This window comes from Cavia porcellus, unplaced genomic scaffold (assembly GCF_034190915.1).
Source record: "Cavia porcellus strain 051 isolate PalLab524CR breed Dunkin Hartley unplaced genomic scaffold, mCavPor4.1 scaffold_5, whole genome shotgun sequence".
In the NCBI taxonomy this organism is placed as follows: Eukaryota; Metazoa; Chordata; class Mammalia; order Rodentia; family Caviidae; genus Cavia; species Cavia porcellus.
Window position 1 is genome coordinate 16017970 of NW_026947488.1, and position 22833 is coordinate 16040802.

General features: G+C 40.1%; 1 protein-coding gene across 1 annotated transcript in view; it reads right to left on the reverse strand.

The window, feature by feature from the left end:
• Positions 1-5052: 5052 nt before the first annotated feature.
• Positions 5053-22833, reverse strand: part of LOC100725189 (papilin-like) — a 133720-nt gene continuing 115939 nt past the window's right edge. Inside the window, exons 13-14 of the mRNA XM_023564182.2 lie at positions 22299-22517; positions 5053-5233 (exon numbers count right to left, since the gene is read on the reverse strand). Of these exons, the coding sequence (XP_023419950.2) occupies positions 5073-5233; positions 22299-22517 (380 nt within the window). The 3' untranslated portion in view covers positions 5053-5072. The remainder of the gene's footprint in view (positions 5234-22298; positions 22518-22833) is intronic.

The window sequence follows — 22833 nt, forward strand, 5'->3', positions numbered from 1 at the left end:
CATGTGGCTTCTCTTGCTTAAGGCATCTCTTACACTTTCCCGTCTACTTACAACGTTCTCCACCCACCTCTGAGTAACATTCATTCTTGTGTTTCAGCTGAAACTTCCCATCCTAAGGGAAGCCTTCCCGCCACCACCTATGCCATTTCCACAGAATTTGGGTCCCCTAATTACTCTTTCATCATACACCTCTATATACCTTTTGCTAACAAGCTGTATGTTCATCAGTAATCATCTACTAATATCTGGCTAGGGTTCCTGCAAGAAAGTGCACCGTGTGAGTGTAGAGACTGTGTTTCCTCTGACACATATTTGTTTGATGGATATGATGCTGGGGGTTGAACCCAGGGCATTTGTGCTGAATTTTATTTATGCTGAGATAAGATCTCACTAAGTTGCCAAGTTGCACAGGCTTGGTTTGAACTTGTGATCCTTCCTGCCTGAGCCTATCAGGGAGCTGGGATTACAGGTATACCCCACTGTGCTCAACTGAGTATATCTTATATTAATTATTTATATTAATTTGTAATCTAAAAACACTTTACAAATGAAAGGCTGGGAGTGGCGAGAGGGGTCTTTAATAAGCAGTTATCCAAAATTTCCATTGTAATACTCGCATGTCTGCGCGGGGAGCAGGTGGAGCGATCCTTAGGTTCACAGGTGTGAGGAAGGGGTATCTCTGATCCCTGATAGAATTTCTTCTCTACCAAAACTCTGAGAGACAAAGGGTCGAATAAAGGGCAGCATGGGATGGTTGGGTCTTCTTGGACCAAAGTGAGGCTTGGACTGGACCCAAGTGAGGCTTGCATTGAAGCAAGAGAAATTAGGATCCCCTAAGAATGTCTGGAACCCATTGAAGAGAGACTGTGGCACTTCTGGGGCTCCAGGGGAGCTTCCTAGCCAGCTTTCCAGGAAGTGACTACAAAAAAGTGCTACCTGCTTTTTTTCTTTAATACAATAGATTGTACATTGAGAAAGCAGTCAGGAGCCGAGGTAACTAAAATACATGAGCTTTTACCGAAGTGCTTTGGTGTTTGGTGTCCAAAAAACCCTAGTACCACAATCAAAGCAGACTTCAAAAATACTCAAGCATGTCTATTTCTTGGGTTGGATACCATCACCCTTTTGCAAAGAAGGAACCCAGACAGAGAGGTGAGTCCCATCCCATCTTTCTATGGAGTTCAGCTCCATCGCAGTGAGTTGGAGAATTCAGTGACGATGGGTTGGCTGTTCCTCCCTTCTCATCCTGTCCTTCCACCTGACTTAACCAACTCTCAGCCTTCTGTTTCCTAGGAACCCCAAATGAAGACAGAGCTGGCATTTGAACCCTTGCAGCCTCACTGAAGAATGTGGACTCTAAATCTCTACAGTCCTCCTCCTGCTGAAGGACAGAGGCTGTGAGTCTGTATTATAGGCCTGGGTTTTATGATTTATCAGCTGGTGCGGTTTGAATAGAGCCTTCCTCCCACAGAGGACCTGCTGGGGTCCTAATCCAGTTCCTTGGAATGCAGTCTCTTGATAGAGAAATCAAGTTAAGGTACAATCATTAGAGTGAGCCATAATATGTGACTAGTGTCCTCACAGAAGGGGAAAATGGAAGACAAAATGTCTCTACATTGTTCAAAGACTGGAGTTACACTGCCATAAGCCAAGAATTGTTCAGAAGCTAGGAGAAATGACTAGAACACAGCATATCCCACCTCCTTTCAAAGATGCGTAGCCCTGTGAACCCCTTGATCTCTGACTTATAGCCTGTAAAGCTGTGACAGAGTAAACTCCTGTTGTTTAAAACACTCAGTTTATACTCCTTTGTTATGATGTACCAGCTATGCCCAGCTATGTGACATCTCCGTGCCTTCATTTCTACCCCCATAAAATGGGAACAAGCATGTAATCCCCTTCACAGAATTCTTAGGAAATACAAAATCACAAAAAATAACACATAAAATGCTAAGCATGGAGTTCAGCATGCAGTGCTCAATACAGAAGTAGCTAGCATCATTGTAGCTGAAACAGATGAGCCGCTACCTCCATAGCACATACAGAGCACATAAACACAACTGCTGGGAAAGGTCCAGCTGAGCTTGGTACTCCTTTTCACCTTCAGAAGGTCCTTCAGGAGCCATCCTGGTGCTGTGTTCCTACAGTCCTAGCTATTCAGGAGATGGAGGTTGGAGGTCACTTTAAACCCAAAAGTTCCTAATCAGCCTGGGCAACATAACAAAATCCTCTATGAAAACAAGCAAGCAAACAAACAAACAAACTCTGGTCCAAAAACAGTCGAGGAGAACAACCTGTCTTCAAATCTGATCTGGCCCAAACAGTAATGATAATAAGTTTTAACAGGGAAGGGTGACTCAGGATTTGTATAGCTTTGGCTAACCATCAAGAGGTAGCTGCCCCTTGGGATTTCTGTCATGGGATTGCTTCCTAAAACTGGCAGGTCTCAACCTGAGTGTGCAAAAAGTAAAGTGCCATAACTCTGCAGAACAATGGGAAATACCAACATCTCTGAGGATGGCATCAATTAAGGCTTGCTGTTACAAAAACCAGAATTCACTCATTAGTTTAATCAGTAAATACTGAAAATATAGGGGCTGAGGGTGTGGCTCAGTGTGGAGGAAGAATTTAGTAATTAATGAAAAGGCCAGAGAGACAGAGATAGGAAAACTAAGTGTCACTGCAGAGCTTTAAGGTGCAGGGTCACAGGGGTTTCAGGACTCTTGCAGAAGCAGGCAGCTGGATGCAGCGATGAGAGATTCTGTGGTCAACTAGGGTGATGAAAGTCAAAGCAACCTATGGGTCCAGTGAATAGTTAGAAGGGAAATGGAAATATGAAAATGGTGATAGGTTGCTTTCTGGACACTATTAATTTTGTTACTTATGGCATTGTAGGATGATAACATTAAAAAATGATCAGGGTAAGCTGGGCGTGGTGGCTCACGCCTGTAATCCCAGCACTCTTTGGGATGCTGAGGCAGGAGGATCCTTGCGAGTTCGAGACCAGCCTAGGCTACAAAGTGATGAATATTAAGATGTTGACAGAAACGAGAGAAGGCAGAACTAGCATAGCCTGGACCATTATCAGTCTTTAATTGTTGTGGGCATCCCAAAACTGATAAGGTAGTTAACATATGGCTAATAACATGTTTGGTAGCTTCGCCAGTCTGGGGAGAAGCATAAATAAAACCACTAAAGGTATCTATAGTTACATGAACATATTTAAGATTGCCAAACTCAGGCACGTGGGTGACATCCATTTGCCATAATGCAATGGGGATAAGTCTTCTAGGATTAACCCCAAAGTGTGGAAGTAGGAGGTGTGTGGCACAAGAGGGGCAATTTTTCCTATCAGTCTGGCTTGCTCTCTGGTGATGTGGTGCTAAGAAGGAGGGTTTGAGCATTGAGATGGTGTAATTGATGACTCTTTTGTGCTGAAGTAACACTGTCATCGTAATCACTGGAGCTAACATTAGCTAAAGTACAAAGTAGAGCTTGCAGTTGAGTGGCCAGGTCTGCTATATGATTACCATTGGCCAGAGGCCTGGTAGAGTGAGCCCAAGTCCAATAAAAAAAAGGCAAGTTCTTTTTATAGTAAGCACCTGTATTTGCCTAAATAGTTCTCCAGTGCTGGAGGCACTTTTGATTTGACCAGCTGTTTCTAGCAGGAGCACATTGTGTGCAGTATAAGCACTGTCAGTATATAAATTCACTGGCTCATTGGGAAATGCTGAAAGGGAGGCAGTGACAGCATGCAACTCTGTGATCTGGGCTGATGTACTGTTTGTTTGGAGGATACAGTTTTACCAGGTGAATATCCACTATTTTACGTTTGAGCAGGAACAATGGTATTTGGGCTACCCGTGATTAATCCCATTTGTGCCAGTAGATCTCTACCGCAAAGATTTATTGGTAATCTAGCTATGACATATGGCTGTATTTAAGGCCTTGTTGATAAGCAGTTTCAATGTCAGTGTTACCATGGATTGAACTCACAGGCTTACATTTGTCAGACAGGCGCTTGTGCCACTGAGCTAAATCTCCAGCCCTGGGGACTGAACTCACAGCCTTGTGCTTGGCTGGCAGGTGCTCATGCCATTGAGCTAAATCCCTGGACTTTGCTTAATGCTCGTGAGAGAGGAACTCATATCTCCCTTAAATTGCTTTTGGGCCTCTTTGTGGGCATAGGCATCATCCCCTATTAACATATCAACATCCCACCCATTGCTGGCTTGCATACTGTGCCTGGCAGTCTCTTTGCAATTTTCGATGTATTCTGATTTCCACAAAACATAATCCCCATCCCATAAAGTTCCTTGGGTCAATCCTTGCCAATCTGTAGGTGTGAGCCAGCTGTCAGCCAAAGAACTTAAGACAGCAAGAGTATACGTGGCTGTGTCTTTCTGCCGTGTAACCACTGTTTTTAATGCTCTATTCAGTTTGAAATTGAAACCAGAGTAGTCTAGAATAACTCCACCCTCTGCATCCATCATTTCTATCACAGGGAAAGCATCCATATCATCTAGCTTTAATATTGGACCAGGCCATGGGGGTAAATTTAGAAATCATGCCTCTCAGCAGGAGTCACTGAGCAGGAGAAATCCCAGAGGAAATTCTGGGGTTAGTTTCACTTTTCATTTAAAATTTTGCTATTTTCAGCCTTTCTAATTGAGCTATCAAATCCTGATGTAATTTTTTCAGTTTAATTTGCTGTTTTAAAAGTTCAATTTGGTCTCTTAATTCCTTCCTAGTATCGAAAGTTAGATACACTGAAGCCAGAGCTACACAGCTGTTACACTTTGGGGAAGGGCGTGCGGCTACCTGGTCACTTTGCGCTCGAGTCAAAATTTAGCCCTAATGGACAATTGCTTAATTTTTTTTTTTTTTTTTAACCTTTCACGTCTTTAAAGCCTTTCTTAAACTTTTAACCAAAATCTCATGCTGGCTCATTTCTTGTCCTAGTGGACACAACTGCTAAATATTTTTTCACTTTACCATCTGTGTCTTTAAAGCTTTTCTAAACTTTCAACAAAAGTCTCACACTGTCTAATTTCTTGTGCCATGATCACTGTTCACTTACCGAGGTTCAGCTGCGTGGCAGGCTCCCATGTCGGTACTCTATTTTCTTTTCCTTTTTCTACACTGGGCCCTCGAACAGCGTCCGTCACTAAGTCTCCCGTTCTCGGGGCCAAGGTTGGGGTGGCACCGGCCTGCGGGTAAGTCCACAGAGATGCTAGAGGGGGAGGGGAGAGGAAAAGGAACAAGAGACAAAAGAGCGGAGACAAGTTGAGGAAGTCCTATCAAGTCTCTCTTTATTCAAGGAAAGAGTATCAAATATAGAGGGTATTGAGGAGGAGGGATTTGGATGCTGAGACATTAGCAGGTAACTTAGCAACAGTGGCAAGACCGAGGTTTATAGGTCAGTTCAAATTTCCCGAGTGTGTAGGCTCATAAGAATAATCCCTGAACGATGGACCAGTCTAAACAAGTTATGCAAGGTGCTACTTAATTACCAAATTAACTCCTAGAGAGAATTAAAGTGGTGCAGCCTGCAGATATTAAGGTGGCAGCCAATTACAGGGCTTCCCACTGGAACCATGCCTAGAAATTTCCAAACTTGCCCTTAATCTGTAATCTCCCTAGATTCCAGGAAAAGTAGACCTTTCAGACCACTCCCTGATGAGGGAAGCAATTATGAAGTGACAGGACCCAATTATGCCCCCTCTCCCAGAAGGAACCTTTATTTCATTATGACAAATGAATTATTTCCTAAAGTGATGAGGCCCTCCGAAGCTCTCATGGATCCAATCTTGAGAAATCAACCAATAGGATCATAAATGGACCAGGTATCTCATAGCTGTCAGCTATGCCAAGAAACCAGCATTCACCTTTTTTTTTTTTTTTTTTTTTTTTTTTTTTTTTTTTTTTTTTTTTTACCATTTCTGGAAAACCTTAAAGCTTCTGGAAGCCTCCAAAAGATGGATACTGACTATTGTTATCGGTCCTTTCCAGCATGGACAAACTCCTTTCATGCTCTTCACCACTGTTCGTCTCTTTTATTATGTATTATTGATGGAGCTGATGGCTGTCTGTTCAGGTCCCTGGATTTTGTCTCAGAATTCCAGTAACAAGGCCACACTGGTTCAGGGAGCTGACAGTGTGGCCAAAGTCCAAAGAGAATGACAATCTCAGAGCTGGGATTCAGGATTAAGTGGTACCGTCTAGAGTGCATTTGATACAAAAACTTATAGTCATGAAATGGACCTTTAATTAAATCTTTCTAATTTCTCAAAACAAAACCCAAAACAGCCCGCCAAAAAGACCCCACCAAACACAGAGTTTGACCCTAGTCAACCTTCACTTCTGTTTTTTCAGCCTCTCACACTGAAGGGGAGAGTTAGGGAAAGAAGGGGAGAAGTTAATATTTTTTTTTGAGAAAGTAGATTTACCTGGAGTAGAAACACTGGTCTCATTCTCTTGGTTGCCGACCACTGAGGTGGCAAGGAGGGCAAGGAGAGCTGCAGAGAAGCAGAGCTCATGCATCCTGCTGACCTGGACTACAGGCTTCTTTGCAAGTGGAGGCTGATTTGATACCTGCACTGGAGGCTTCTGTGCTGAGTTGTGGAAAGGTATTTAAGGGGAGGAGAAGGGAGGGGAGGAACTGATATTCCCGTAGGATTGCACAATTTCTCAAAGGCAGACTTCCTGATTCTGGTGCCTGAGGCCAACAGTTTCAGCCACTGTCCTTCTAAAGCAGTATCACTGTGAGCTACATAGGATCTCCCTCAGGACATGGCTAATCTGGGGTGAGCTGCCCCCTTTCCAACCAGTACTTTCACAGGTCCACGGTCCTCTCCTATAAAATTCACCAAGGAAAAGGCTGAGGTAGGAGGATAATATTCTAAAGGTAACTTTGCATCTTAGTAAGACTCTTACAAAGTGGAGCACAAAAGACCTGAACAGGATATAAAATCTACATTAAAGTATGAACACCTTTTCTGTGTAACAATAATAAGCTAGGTGAAAAAGAAATCCGGAAAAAAAATCCATTCATAATAATTTTAAAAAGTAAAATTCCTAAAAATCAACCTAATCAAGATGGTAAACGGGATTTAGACTGAAAATTACAGAACAATACAGAAAGAAATTGAGGAAGATACTATAAACTGGAAAGCCATACAATTCATGTATGAGCAGCATTAATCTGGACTGTTTTACCCAAAGTAATCCATAAATTTAATGCAATCCCCATCAAAATTCTTCCTTCACAGAACTAGAAATAATAGTCTTAAAATAAATATGGAAATACTACACCAAATCCTGAACAGCCAAAGTAATTTTTGCCTTAAGCAAACAACAGGCAAGAAGCATCAAATTCTCTTAATACCACCTGTTGTTTGCTCCCCTACAACTGTCCTCAGCTCCTGACCCAGCCAGCTTGACAACTGGCTTCAGTGTCCACCCTGATTGTGTCTAGCAGCCATTCTCCTCTCCTCCACTCCAATATAGGTGCAGCTCCACTGTTGTTTTGGCAGCCCTCCTCACTTCCACCGCTTCAGAGGCTAGCACTGACTTTTGAAGAAAGCTATGGACTTCTTGGCATCAAGAAGGGAGGGATCTCGATCAATCCCCTGCTGACATCACCAAATCCAACAGCCAGCTTTCTACATTTCAGATATCTGATATCAAATAATTGGAAGACCCTTTGCACCAAGGAGTTGGAAGACAACTCTTTATTATTATGTGAGCGGAGAGGGCAGACCAAGTCCAAATCATCAGTCCCAAGTCAGATTTAGGTCTAGTTTATATGGGATATACAAGCAGGAGGTACAAAGCTGATTTTGGTTATTGTAAAATTGGTTACAAGAATCAAGTCATATGTTGTCAGGCAGGTTTGTTCCAGGCAGGTTAGTCAGAGGGGTGGTTTACCATAAGGCAGGAGAAAATAGGGAGGGAACTGGGGCTGAGGAAGTGGTTGAAACTAGGCACATCCTTGAATAGTTTGTCTCAGTTGCATTGTCTTTAAAAATAGAAAATGTTTATACATCAGACAGTATGCACAGTCCTGATGGATGTGGTCAAATTATCTCTACGTGGCAGCTGACATGGTCAGTCAAGGCTAACTGAGTCAAATGATCTGTGCGGTGGGATGAGTGAGCACATCTTGTCTTAACAAAGCATCAGACTGTTATTTTTAACTTTTCTGTCACATTTAGAAATTTCCCTTGTTTAGCCCTGTTCCCTCGCTGGATCAGCACCATGACAACTGAGGCTCATTAAACCCTGTACTGATGATGGGTCTGTACTCTGACAATCACAGGCCTGAATCTGCTACTTCAACAACACTCCACAGGCACTTTTCAGGTTAGTCTACAAGGGCTCCCGGCAGTATACTGACCCCTCACCTCTAAACCTAAAACTGCAGCACAAGCCCTGTTAAAGACTGACTTTGGTGGTTGTGTAAATCTGTGTGATTTATTTCTCAGATAGTGTGGGCTTCAAAATTCCTATAAATCTGCTCAGGATTCTTAAGATGAGTAGTGTTGACAGACCAGGTAAAATCTGGTCAAAAGATATAGATCACTGGGGGTTCAGTCTAGGGGGATACATTGTAATTCCTTGTCCTTTGATCACTCCTTACTTCCTGCCTGCTATGCAATGAGCAACAAACCCTCTGCTACGATGTCCCTATGCAATGGTCTCCTGTTTTGGAGCCAGCTGATTATGGACTCAAGCCTTGTTACTGTTTGTGTCTAGATGCCCTCCCAAATCCTCATGCAGTCATAGGTGGAGCTTTTCAGAGGTGGCTGGATCTAGTGTGGGTTGCTAGGATTAAGGCTGTGTGATTGTTTCACTGATTGATTTGGCAACACCCTAATCCTGGTAGCCAAGATAGAGAATAAAAGGGAATGAAAGATGTTATCGAGCTCACTTATTGTTTTGCTATCCTCTGTGTACCATAAGTGTTTCTCCTCTGTGAGGCCTATCTGCCATAACCCCCTGCCTAGGAGTCAAATGCTTAATTACTGAAACCTCTACAATCTCTGAGCTACATAAACCTTTTCCTCTTTACTCTGGGTGTTGAGCATTTTGTCACAGCAACAAGAAAAGTAACTAAGGCAAATATCTATCAACTAAACAAAATAAAACCTTTGTGCTTTAATTTGTAGTTATCTGGTATTTTATTCCAGACAGGGAAAGTAACTAAGATATTTGATAACTGAGAAGAGGGATTATTGCTGAGATAATCCCTGACCATGTGGTTCAGAAGCCTTTGGGACTGATTCAAGAGAGGCATTTGGAAAGGGTTGGAGATGCTGGTTGTAGAAGCAGCCCTAGAATGCTATGAGTCAAAGTTGATGGACAGTTTTAGTTGGAGCTCAGGACATCAGAATGCTGATAGAAATCAAGATGGGAAAGACCAGCTTTAAGAGGTTTCTACTGAGAACAAGGACTTAATTAACATTTGGAACCCAGACCATGTGTGCTGTTCTCTGGCAGAAAATTTGTCTTCATTTTGCTTTTGTCCTGATATGCAGTGGAGACTGAGATCAATGACAGCAGTTTACATGCATTATGTACATGTGTCAGTGCCACACAGGAAAGTAAACATGATGTATCAAAAAAACATCCAAAAAAAGTAAGAAACATACAAAAAAAGTAAGAAGGTCAACAGATGATGAGAGGGGAAGAAAGGAAGGGAAAGGGGGTTAACAAGGAATTAAGATTTATTATTTGTTATGCACATGCAGTAACCCTGTACAAGGAATGTAAACATTATATACTGCAATGTGTAGAAAAGCAATCAAGATATGGGTAGAGGGTGAGGGAAAGTAGGGAAAGCAGATGAAAATAAAAGGAATTAAATGCATTATGTACATGTACCAACTCACCACAAGGACTGCAATACCATGCACTAGAAAAACATTCTAAGAAATAAAAATAATCAAATTTAAAAAGAGAAAAACAGGCCCCTTCAGCTTCCAGCCACACTAGATTGGCTCTTGAGATTTCCAGGCCTGGCTGTGCCATGTACAAGAGAACTTTTTTCAAACCTAGGAACTGGCACTGCTGGACTTCCACCACCCAGCATGGCCCCAAGAGAGTTTAAGATCATTGCTCCCAGTGATCAAGGATGCGCCCAGCTTCCAGCCACACTAGACTAGGCTTGGGAGGTTTTGTGGGCCCAACGAGACCATGCACAGCTGTTTCAATCAGGGGGGCTGAGGGCATGTGAAGTGAGTTCCAGCACATCAGTGCTTGCTCAGGGAGAGCTTTGGACCATCTCACAGTGGTTAGGAGCCCTCCTAGATCGCTAGAACATGGGAGGTGGCACAGGAGGTCCTGTTGGCTAGATTGGACCAAGATTAGAAACCTCCATTCAGTTCCAGGAGCTGAGAGCATAGGAGCTGATTCCCAACACACACAGGGGAAGCTTTGAAACATCTCCTGAAACACAGAAATAAAGAAAAATGACAAAATGAAACACCAAAATGCAAGCTCAAACCTCCAGCCCATCCCAAGAAAGACTAGGAGCCGTGTACATAGAAGGAAATAAATGTCATTCATCTGAAACAATAGCAAGTGAAACAAAGAAGCAACTCTGGGAAGCTTGAAAGGAATTCAAATTAGAAATAGGCTCCCAGGTAAAAGAGGAAAGGATAAAAGTAATGAAAGAAATGCTGCACACTTCTAAAGAAGACACAGTTAAAGAAATTAGAGGAACAAAGCAAAACGATAGAATCCCTGGATGAATAATATAAGAAACAAACAATACATGAAGCAGATTCAAAGAGATATACAGGAAATCAAAAATTCCATTGAAAGTTGTCAAAACCGGGTCAACAAAAGTGAATATAGAATTTCAGACCTGGAAGACAAGATTGCAGCTAGTGACAGGAAAGTCAAGATCTTTTAAGAGTAACAAGGAATCAGGAAATAACAATTCAACAACTGCAAGATAATGCAAAGAAAAACAACATAAGATTGGTACTGATAAATGAAAAACAAGGGGACAACACAAATGATATCAAGAGACTATTTGTAGACGTAATAGCTGAAAATTTCCCAAACATGAGATTGGAAACTGACATGAGGATTAGTGAAGCATATAGAACTCCAAATAGCCGTAACCAAAATAAAACTACACCCAGACATATAATAATCACCATCCCAGAAATCCAAAATAAAAATATAATATTAAAAGCTGTTAGAGAAAAGACAGATCATGTATAAAGGAAAACCTATCAGAAACTTCTTAACAAAGACAATGAAGTGAAGAAGAGCACGGAGTGAATTATTTCAGATCCTAAAGGAAAATGACTTCCAACCTACTGATGTACCCTGCAAAATTGTCCTTCAAAATTGATGAACAAATAACGATACTTCCATGACGAAGAACAGCTGAAGAACTTCATGCTCACCAAACCAATCCTAAAGAATACTAAAAGACCATCTAGATACAAAGAGGAAAAAAACACTAATCAAATCAGACAATTAAACACAATGGAAAGATGAAAATTCAACAGCAGAAAGATAACACGTCAACAATAAACCAATATGCTACCTGGGAGAACATGGTGGACAGACAACAGCAACTACGGGAGGCTCTCTGAAAGGCTCGGCTCAGAGGCCAGGAATGATGCGGACTAAGGAGACACGAACCGGTAGAGATATGCTCTGCTGACTCAGGAACGAACTGGGCTGAGAGAAACCAACTTAGAATACAGTCCTGGCGCTAAAATAGGAACAGAAAGGCTCGGTGAGGAGGCTCGACCGCGCGCCATTGGAAACCGCGATTTGGGTTTCCCGCCGCCCGGCAGCTGGCTGCCTCCACAGCGGCTCGGCAAGGAGAGACGCGCAGAAGCTCTGGGAACGGGAGTCTACGAACGGAGTCGAAAACAGGACGGACAAGGAGGCGTACACAAAAACTGACTGGTGGCGAGGTGAGTGAGAAACTGACCCCCTACCACAGTTTGACTCCAGCGGAGGACTTTTTGGGCTCGGGCAGTCCTGTAAGAGCAGGGCGTGGTGGCAACTCCAGCCACACATTCCCCTCTCAGACGGGATTGGTGAAAAGTGCCTGGCCTGCGTGACGCTGCTGGTGGACTCCCTAGGCTGGCCTAACCCAGATCCCAGAGCCTGACGGTGGCCCGGAGGAGCGACTGACTCCCGCGTAGGCTGCCTCCTCCGCAACTCCCTGGGGTGCAGCGGTGGGCGGGAACACCTAGCCAGCGCAATTTGATAAGGCTGTGGCTGACAGGCAGGGAAGCCGGGCATCCTATGTAAGCTTGCATTTTATAAGGAACAGAAAATATGGGGAAGGGAAGCAACAAAAAAGGCTCCTCGGCCCCCAATCCTGAGAAACAGGCAATAGTGGACACTGCACCAATATACATTAAGCGCTATATAGAGAGCCTCATAGACCAATTCAGGAATGAAGTTATCAACGACCTGAAGCTAGAAGTATGCAGAATAGTTAGAGAAATGCTAAGCACTACCCAGGAAAAAACAGATGGTGGAATGGAAAAACAGAAAAAGAGGGGAGAATTGCTTGATGGAGAAAACAGAGAAAGCATTGAGTATGTGAAGCAGGTTCAAAGGGACTATCAAGAAATTAAGAAGTCTATCCAAGACTGGCATAGCAGCTTGAAAGAAACTAAGGACAGACTATCTGAACTGGAGGGCAGACTTGTAATATGGGAGAATGAAATGAAAAACTTCTTAAAAATAACAAAGAAACAAACAGCAATAATACAAAAACAAGAAGATGATAAGAGGAGCCATAACTTAAGGATTAAGAACATAGAAGAAGAAGTAGGGACACAAACAAGTGAACTACAAAAGCTACTCACAGAAATAATCCAGGAGAATTTTCCTAATTTAGCAAAAGGTAAAGATACTCAGATGTATGAGGCATACAGGACCCCAGCTACCTACAACCCTAACAGAGAAACACCCAGGCATATAATAATAAAAATTCCAGAAATTCAATACAAGAACAGAATATTAAAAGCTGTAAGAGACAAGAAACAGACTACTTACAAGGGAACACCCATCAGAATTACAGCAGATTTCTCTTCACAAACCATCAAATCACGAAGAGCATGGGGGGAAATAATTCAAGCTTTGAAAGATAATAATCTCCAGCCAAGATTGAGATATCCTGCACAACTGTCCCTGGAAATTGATGGAAAAACGAGGTGCTTCCAGGATAAAGAGGAACTGGGGGAATTTGCAACCACCAATTCAACCCTACAGAAAGTATTGCAGGATATTCTAAAAAAAGAAAAATACAAAGAACCCAGAAATAGTGGCGGGGAGGCTACAACGAATGGAGCAGAGAACAAAATGAAGAAGACAAACTGACAGCTACTGACAGAAAAAGAGCTCAACAGAAATGAGACAGAGAAGATTGGATGATAGGAACAGCTATTTTGGAGAAAATGACATCTTAATAGGTAATACTGATTTAGTACCATCTTGTTTTGAAGTCTCATCTAGCTTTTGTTCTTCTGTCTCCAATGGTCTAAACAGGTTGTATCTTATTGGATTTTATTATGTACGATAGTATAAGCAAAAACCTTTTAAAGACAAGGAGATTATACAGAAACCATTGTTCATTTTCTGCTAGTCGATTCTAAATACTCTATAATGCTGTCATTCTCTTAAATGGTTTTACATTGTTTTGATATACTTAATGCTACAGTATATGAAGTTGTACTCAAGGACTTCAGGGAGGGAGTCAATATGGTAACTATTTTTGGGTCAGGATTATCTGGTGGTGAAACACTATTCTGCTTAAATGGTTATGTTTTGATCTGCCCTGTTTCGCTGTTATGCCCTCTTTTTTCTCAATCTCCACTCCATTATTTACTTTTTTATTTTTATCCATTTAATTAAAGGGAAAAATATAGCAGGATATAATATAGTAACCCACTTTGACTTTCTATTATCTCGATTTGAAGCCCTGTATTACTCTCACCATCTTGTTTTTGACTGAGGTTCCTCTATTCTGTTTTGCTGGATAGTATCAGGTTCGAAAGTTTAGGCATCAGCTGAGAAGATAATGAGATTCATTATAACGCCCATTCTCTTTTATCTACTTTTGAAGACCTACAATATCTCCAATGTTTTGGTTTTGTCGGTTTTATTCTTTACTGTTTTGTTCAATTGTATTACAACTAATGATATAGGCAATTCTATTAGAAATAGCGGGAGGCATTATGGTAACCATTGTTGATCACCTTGTATTATGTTTTTATGTTATCTATTATATCCACCCTTTTGACTTGACCGATCCTGTTCTGTTATATCACATTTGGTTTTATTCTCTTCCAAAAAAGCAATAAGAACTGTGGGAGCAATGAAACCCAAAATGTGTAATAGTCACTGTACAAAAGAGAGGAAAAGAAAGTGCTCTAAACTATATAACTGCATGTATATTTAAGTGTATAAGATAGCAAATGATATCACAGAGTTTTATTGGATCATTGAACAGAACTGTTTGCAGTATCATTGTTGGAATGTCCACTCTACAAGCTTTAATTTTGTGACTTGAACAATTATTTCTAAGATGGCAATATGTAATCCATTAACTAGTGATTTCCTACTGCACATTTTTTTCTTCTGTAAATCTGTATAACTTGTACCCCTTCACTGTTTTTTTCTTTTCTTTTCTCCTTAAATAAATTAAAAAACAAAACAAAACAAAACAAAACAAAAAAAACAAAAAACAAAAAACAATAAACCAATATATAACAGTCATAACCATTAATGTAAATGGTCTCAATTCAACAATTACAAGAAATAGACTGGCAGAATGAATCAAGAAACAATATCCCACCAAATGCTGATTACAAGAAACCAATCTAACCCAAAATGAAACTCATAGACAGAAAGTCAAAGTATGGAAAACCATTCTTTATGCAACTGGAGTCCCCCCAACAAAGCGAGGATAGCTATTCTGTTTGCAGACAAGTTGAACTTCAAAGCAAGAATGAGCCAAAGGGATAAAGAAGGTCACTACATACTTGTTAGGGGAAAAATTCAAGAGGAAGAAATGACAATCTTAAACAAAAATGCACCAAATTCTAGAGCACCCAGCTATACAAAGCAAGTATTAACAGAAATGAAAATTCAAATAAGCAATAATACAATTATAACAGGAGACCCTAACATATCACTGACACCAAGAGACAGATAAACAAGACAGAAAATCAACAAAGAAATAACAAAAATGAATCACACCTGTGAACAAAAGGGACGTGATAGACGTATACAGAGTGTTCCTGCCAATAATATCACAGTATACATTCTTCTCAGCAGTACATGGGACAGCCTCTAAAACAGACCATATACCAGCCCACAGAACATACTTAAGTAAAAGCAAAAGACTTGAAATTATGCCACCATGTTATCAGATCAGAGTGCCATGAAACTACAAATTAATCATAAAAGAAACATAAAAAAACACAGGAACACAAGGAAATTGAATAATACACTCTTGAGCAATCAGTCGGTCATAGGGGAAATTAAAGAAAAAATAAAACAATACTTAACAAGAAAATGAAAATACAAATACAGCTTACTGGAATCTGTGGGGTGCAATGAAAGTGGTACTCACAGGAAATTTTATTGTACTGCATTCCCACATCAGGAAAACAGAACAAACATTGATAAACAACTTGATGCTACGCATCGAACATCTAGAAAAAGAAGAGCAAATCAAGTCCAAAGCCAGTAGGAGGGAGGAAATTATGAAAAACAGACCAGAAATTAACGCAACAAAGACTAAGAAAACAATTCAAAGAATCAATGAATCAAAGAGTTGTTTCTCTGAAAGAATAAATAAAATTGATAAGCTCCCAAACTTACTTTAAAAAGGAAAGAAAAAGCTCAAATTCACGCAATAAACAATGAAAAAGGTGAAATCACTAGAGATTCTGTGGAAATACAGGAGATCGTTAATACTTATTTCAAAAACCTCTACTCTCATAGGTTTGATAACACAGACAGAATGGACAAATGCCTAGAAACATATGAAGTACCAAAGCTGGGTCAAGAATATGTAAAACTGCTGAATAATCCACTTTCTATTAATGAAATTGAAACTATAATTAAGTCCTTACCTACAAAGAGGAGCCCAGCCCTCTGTGGAAATTCTACAAGAAATAAAAGAAGACTTAATTCCGACACTCCTCAAATTCTTCAATGAAATCAAAAAGGAAGAATTCTCCTAAGTCATGCCTGGAAACCAATATTACTCTATTACCAAAATGTGAGAAAGACCCAATTGAAAAAGAGAACTACAGGCCAATCTCCCTAATGAACATAGATGCAAAAATTCTCAATAAAACTTTGGCAAAGAGGATGCAGCAAATCATCAAGAAGATCATATACCATAACCAAGTGAGATTCCTCCCAGGCATGTAGGGAGGTTCAACATACATAAATCAATAAATGTAATCCACCATATCAATAGAGCCAAAAGTAAGAATCACATCATCGTTTCTATAGATGCATAAAAAGCTTTTGATAAAGTCTAACACTCATTCATGATAAAAACCTTACAGAAAATTGGAATAGATGGTCTTTACCTCAATATGATAAAAGCCATCTATGGCAAATCAACAGCCAGAATCATATTAAATGGCCAAAACCTGAAGGCCTTTACTTAAAATCAGGCACAAGACAAGGATGACCCTTATCACCATCCTATTCAATTTAGTCCTGGAAATACTAGCCAGAGCAATTAGAAAAGAGAGAGAAATAAAAGGAATAAAGATAGGAAAAGAGGATGTTAAGTTATCATTATTTGCAGAGGATATGATACTCTACATAGAAGACCCCCAAAACTCCATAGATATAATAAATACATTGACCAATGTAGCTGGATACAAAGTCAGTACTCAAAAACCAGTAACATTCCCATACTCTAGCAACAAACTCACTGAGAGAGAAATAAGAGAAGCCACACTCTTCACATTAGCATCCAAAAAATTGACATACGTAGGAATTAATCTCATGAAAAAAGTAAAAGATCTATACAGGGGAAATTATAATTGAAAAAGAAATGGAAGAGCATCTCAGAAAATGGAAAGTCATTCCTCGTTCATGGATAGGAAGAATAAATATGGTGAACATGGCCATTTTCCCAACACTGTTATAACAGATTCTATGCAATCCCAATGAAAATACCTCAACATACCTCATAGATCTAGAGAAATCACTGCTAAAATTCATGTGGAACCAGAAGAGGCCTGAATAGCAACGGCAATTCTAAGCAGCAAACGCAAGGCTGGAGGTATCACAATCCCTGACTTGAAGTTATACTACAAATCTACTGTAATAAAATCAACATGGTAGTGAAATAAAAACAGAGCCAAATATCAATGCATGAGATTAGAAGATACAACTACAACTACAAAGACACTCAACCACCTTATCTTTGATAAATGGGCCGAACAGGTTCACTGGAAGAATGGAAGTCTCCTTAATAAATGGTGTTGGAAAAGCTGGTTCTCTATATGTTGAAAACTAAAACTAGACCCATGCCTATCACTATGTACTAAACTGAAACCTAAATGGATCAAATATCTGAATTATAAAACAGAAACATTAAATTTATTGGAAGACAAATCGGGTTAAAACCTTGAAGACACAGCAGTAAGCAGAGAATTCTTGAAGAGGACTCAAACCACACGGGAAATACTTCCCAGAATCAATAACTGGGATCACATCTTATTAAAAAGTTTCTGCATGTAAAAATAAATCTCCAGCACAGGGAAAAGTAAACCCACAAACTGGGAAAAAAAATCTTAGTGAACTGTCCCTCAGACAAAGGACTTCTGTCTAAAACATTTAAAGAGTTAAAAAAAATCAGACCCTCAAAATTCAAAACCCAATCCAAAAATGCACATCTGAGATATATACACAGTTCTCAGATGAGGAAATACAAATGGCAAATAAATACATGAAAAAATGTTCATCATCATTAGTCGTTAGAGAAATGCAAATTAAAACCACACTGAGATTTCATCTCACTCCTGAAAGAGTGGCAAGGACCAAGAAAACTACAAATAACAAATGCTAGAGAGGCTGTGGGGAAAAAGGAATGCCCCTGCACTGTTGGTGGGAGTGTAGACTGGTGCAACCATTGTGGAGGTCAGTCTGGATGGTCCTCAAACACCTGGTTTGGGAAGTCCCATTAGATCCAGCTATTCCACTTATATATTCTCAGAAGAACTGAAAACATCATACCACAGTGATAATATGTGCACACATTGTTAAAGCAATACACTTTGTCATAGTCAGATCTTGGAAACAATCTCAGAGTCCATCCAATGAGGAATGGATAAAAAAGTTTGGTATTTTTATGCAATGGAGTACTACTCAGCTATAAAGAATGATCATATTGAGATATTTTTATAAACAAATGGACACAGGTTGAGACCATGCTCATATGAGAAATAAATCAAACTCACATGTATAAATGCTGAATAGTTTCCCTAGTGTAAGAAATAATAAGAATGCATAAAAGTATGTGGTAATCATGATTTTGAATCATATTGGTTTGAAGCCATATAATGTTTTCACTCATTAATTGGAATGGTTTTAATGTGGTTTGTTCGATTTTATTGCCTGTGATAGTCCGAATAGCTATTTTGAAGAAAACAAGACATCATAAAAGCTAGTGCAGATTTAATATCATCCTGTTTTGAAGTCCCATCAAGCTGTTGTTCGTCTGTTTTCATTGGTTTTAACATGTTGTTTCTTATTATATTTTACTGTATGCTATAGTATAAACAAAAATTTTTATAGGCAAAGAGATAATATAGAAAATGTTGTTTGTTTTATGTTAGATGGTTCTAAATACCCTGTAATAATTTCATTCTCTTGAATGGCTTCACACTGTCTTGATAGGTTTGATGCTATAGTATACGAAGTTATACTTAAATAATTCAAGGAAAGACACACTATGGTGACTACTCTTATGTCAGGTTATCTGGTGGTGAAACACAATGATGCTTAAATTGTCCGGTTTTGTACTGGGTTGTTCTGTTATGATGTCCTGTTTTATCTCAATCTTCCTTGTTTTTTTTTTTTTTTGCTTTAAAAAAATTAATTTAAAAAATTTTTTTAATCAAGGGAAAACTAAATGTAAAAAATAGCGGGATATATTACAGTAACTTTTTGTTTTCCTAATAACCTGATTTGAACCCCAGTATTGCTCACCCGATCTTGTTCTGACTGATTTTGTTACATCCTGTTTTGTTTGATAGTATCAAGTTTGAGGGTATAGGCAACCACTTTGAAGGCAATAAGATTTACTGTGATGCCCATTATGGTTTGACTATTATCTTCTCTTGAAGTCCTATAAGGTCTCCAATGTAGGGCTTATTGGTCTTGTTCTGTACCATTGTGTTCAATTCTTTTATGATGATATAGGCAACTCTTTTTAAGATAGCAAGAGGCATAATGGTAACCATCTTTGATCACCTGGTATTTTGTTTTTGCATCATGTACTGTGTTCATCCTTCTGTTCTGACTCTGTTTTGTTTTGTGACACTAGGGTTTTTTTTTTCTCTCCAGAAAATAAAGTTATAAGAACTGTGGGAGTAATAGAACCCAAAAAATGTAATTGTTATTGTAAAAAAGAGAGGAAAAGACAGTGGTCTACAGGATATGACTGCATGTATATTTAAGTGTGAAGGATAGAAAACCATATTACTGAGTTTTTGTTGGAGCATTGAACAGAACTGTCTGAAATCTCACTGTATGAATGTCTACTTTGTATGCTTTAATTTTGTAATTTGGACAACTGTTTCTAAGATGACAATATGTAATCTATTAACGAATGATTTATTACTGTATATATTTTCTTGAGTTCTGTATTACTTGTACCCTTTTACTGCTTTATTTGTTTTTCTCTTTAAATAAAAAAAAATCAGATCCCAAGCTCACACACACACAGAAAAACAAACAAACAAACAAACAAAAATAAGCTTTAACGGTGAAGGGTGACCCAGGTTTTGTGTAGCTTTGGCTAACCATCAAGAGGTAGCTGCCTCTTGGGATTGCTGTCATGGGATTCCTTCCTAAGACTGGTAGGTCTCAGCTTGAGTTTGCAAAAAGTAAAGTGCCATAACTCTGCAGAACAATGGGAAATACCACCATCTCTGAGAATGGCATCAATTAAGGCTTGCTGTTACAAAAACCAGAATTCACTCATTAGTTTAATCAGACAATACTGAAAATATATGGCCTGAGGGTGTGGCTCAGTGTGGAGGAAGAACTTAGAATTTACTTAATGAAAAGGCCAGAGAGACAGAGATAGGAAAACTAAGTGTCACTGCCTACTTTAAGGTACAGGGTCACAGGGGTTTCAGGACCTCCTGCAGAAAGCAGGCAGCTGGATGCAGGGATGAGAGATTCTGTGGTCCATTAGGGTGATGAAATTTGAAGCAACCTATGGGTCCAGTGAGTAGTTAGAAGGAAATCGAAATATGAAAATGCTGATAGGTTGCTTTCTGGACACCATTAATTTTTTTTACTTATGCCATTGTCAGATGATAACATTAAAAAATGATTAGAGTATGTCGGGCGTGGTGGCTCATGCCTGTAATTCCAGCACTCGGGAGGCTGAGACAGGAGGATCGTTGTGAGTTCGACACCAGCCTGGGCTACAAAGTGAGCTCAAGGCCAGCCTGAATTGCACTGTGAGACCCTGGCTCAAAAAGACAAAAAAAAAAAAAAATTATCAGGGTATCCTCAACTTCAGAGCTATAGTGCAAATGTGAGGCATGAGTGGCCCCTGGCTTCCACCCTTTGCCCTGAGCTCTTCTAGGAGTCTCAGATAAATCCAGGTCCCTGGTTCTCCAATAAAAAACAATAAAAGGCTGGCAATATAGATTAGTGTGAAGGCCATGATTTAATCTACAGTACTGGAAAAAGGATACTTTTCTTACTGTTAGTGTGTATAACAAAGGACACAACACAGGAAGAATCCAAATAACCAGATGCATGGGATGGTCCAAAATGACCAGATCCATGCTGTCTCTGGGGTGTAGCTCCCTCCTAAGGCCATCGGTATGTTCACCAACACACAGAAGTGTTCCAACTCTCAATGTGGTGGTTTAATCGAAGCTTCATTACCTAAGCATTTGAATTTGTTTTGTTTTGCATTTTTTGCAGACAGGGTCTCACTATGTAGTTCAGACTGGCCTTGAACTCACTATGTGCACCTTTCCTTGATTGGCCTCAGGGAGCAGAGGGCTGAGCCTGCTCCTTGAAATCCCTGGACCCCTGGATTTTGCTCCCGAATTCCAGCAACAATACCTCAGTGATATAGAGAGGAGCTGGAGGCCATGGAGGGCAAGGAGCAGGAATAAAAGAGTTCCAGAGTTGGGGTCCAAGGAATGACATAGCTGCTGCTGAATGTGTGGTATACTAAAATTATAATAAAATCATGAAATATTCCTGGAGTTAAAAATTCCTCAACTCCCTAGGATAACTCGAGAGACAGAGAGATCTTTGCTTCAACCCAAAGCCTCACCTATTGAGCGCAGAGGAGAGGAGAAGCAGGATGACCTAGCACACTAAGTCCCCTGTACAAGCTGCCCAAGTGACAGTGAGGAGAAGAAGACCACATACAGGTAGAGTCAGCACATCTATTTGAATTAAATGGAGGTTTCTATGGAACCTGGTCCTGGCAGAAGTTATCACATCCAAGCTGACTGTTGGAAAAGGATGAAACACAAGACAGGGAAGGAGCCGCTATCCACCCAAGGTTGTGTGATCTTCCCACTTGCCCTGGCTTCCTGATCTGGTGCCTGAGCCAAGTCTCAGCTATAGTAACACTGCAAGCTTCCTGGATCTCCTTCAAATATGGTTTTCTGACTTGGTCCATCTGGGGTGAACTGCTGCCTTTCCAACCAGTGCTTCTATAGCCCTAGTGTCCTGTCCAAAGAAACTGGCCGTGGAGGAGGCTATAAGCCTTCTAGAAGAATGGCACTTTGATGCCAGACTGGGTAACTCAGTCAAACTCTTTCAAAATACGATGAAGAAGGGAGGAATCCAACATCAACATTAAAAACTGATGTCTTTTCTATACACAAGCTAGGTGACAAATTCCCTTTACAATAGCTTTTTAAAAAATTATAATCCTAGAAATCGGTCTGGTGAAGAAGATAAAAGACATCGACAGTGAAAATTACACAGGTATGAAAGAAATTTAAGAGGACATCAGAAGACTAAAAAACCTCCCAAGTGCATAGATTGACAGAATTAATCCTCACCTTGTGTTCCAGCACTTGCAGTTGTAGTGAGCACCTTGGGACTCTGTCCACAGACCCTCATGCACTCTTCCTTGGTCTCAAAGTTGTTCTGCTTTTCTCTGCAGCCACCATATCCAAAGGCTTCACAGCGTCCAGAGTGGGCATTGTAGTAGTATCTGATCAACAGAATCCTGCAGGGACCCATGAAGGAACGCTCCAGGCAGAAGGCAGGCCGCTGGACTGCAGGGACAGCAGAAAGTCTGCATTGAACTAGGGAAATGGTCATGCAGGGCCATCCCCATGGCAAACAATGAAATCAAACAACGTATCTGGTGAGCAGTGGGCAGGAGTGAGGCATAAATGAAACCACTAAAGGTATCTATAGTTCCATGAACATATTTAAGATTGTCAAACTCAGCAATGTGGGTGACATCCATTTTCCATAATGCAAAAGTGCAAAAACTCCATTTGGTGGCTTGTTTTCTGGACATTACACTAATTTTGTGAAATGTACCATTATATGCTGAAAATGTAAAAAAGTTATACAGACCACTGA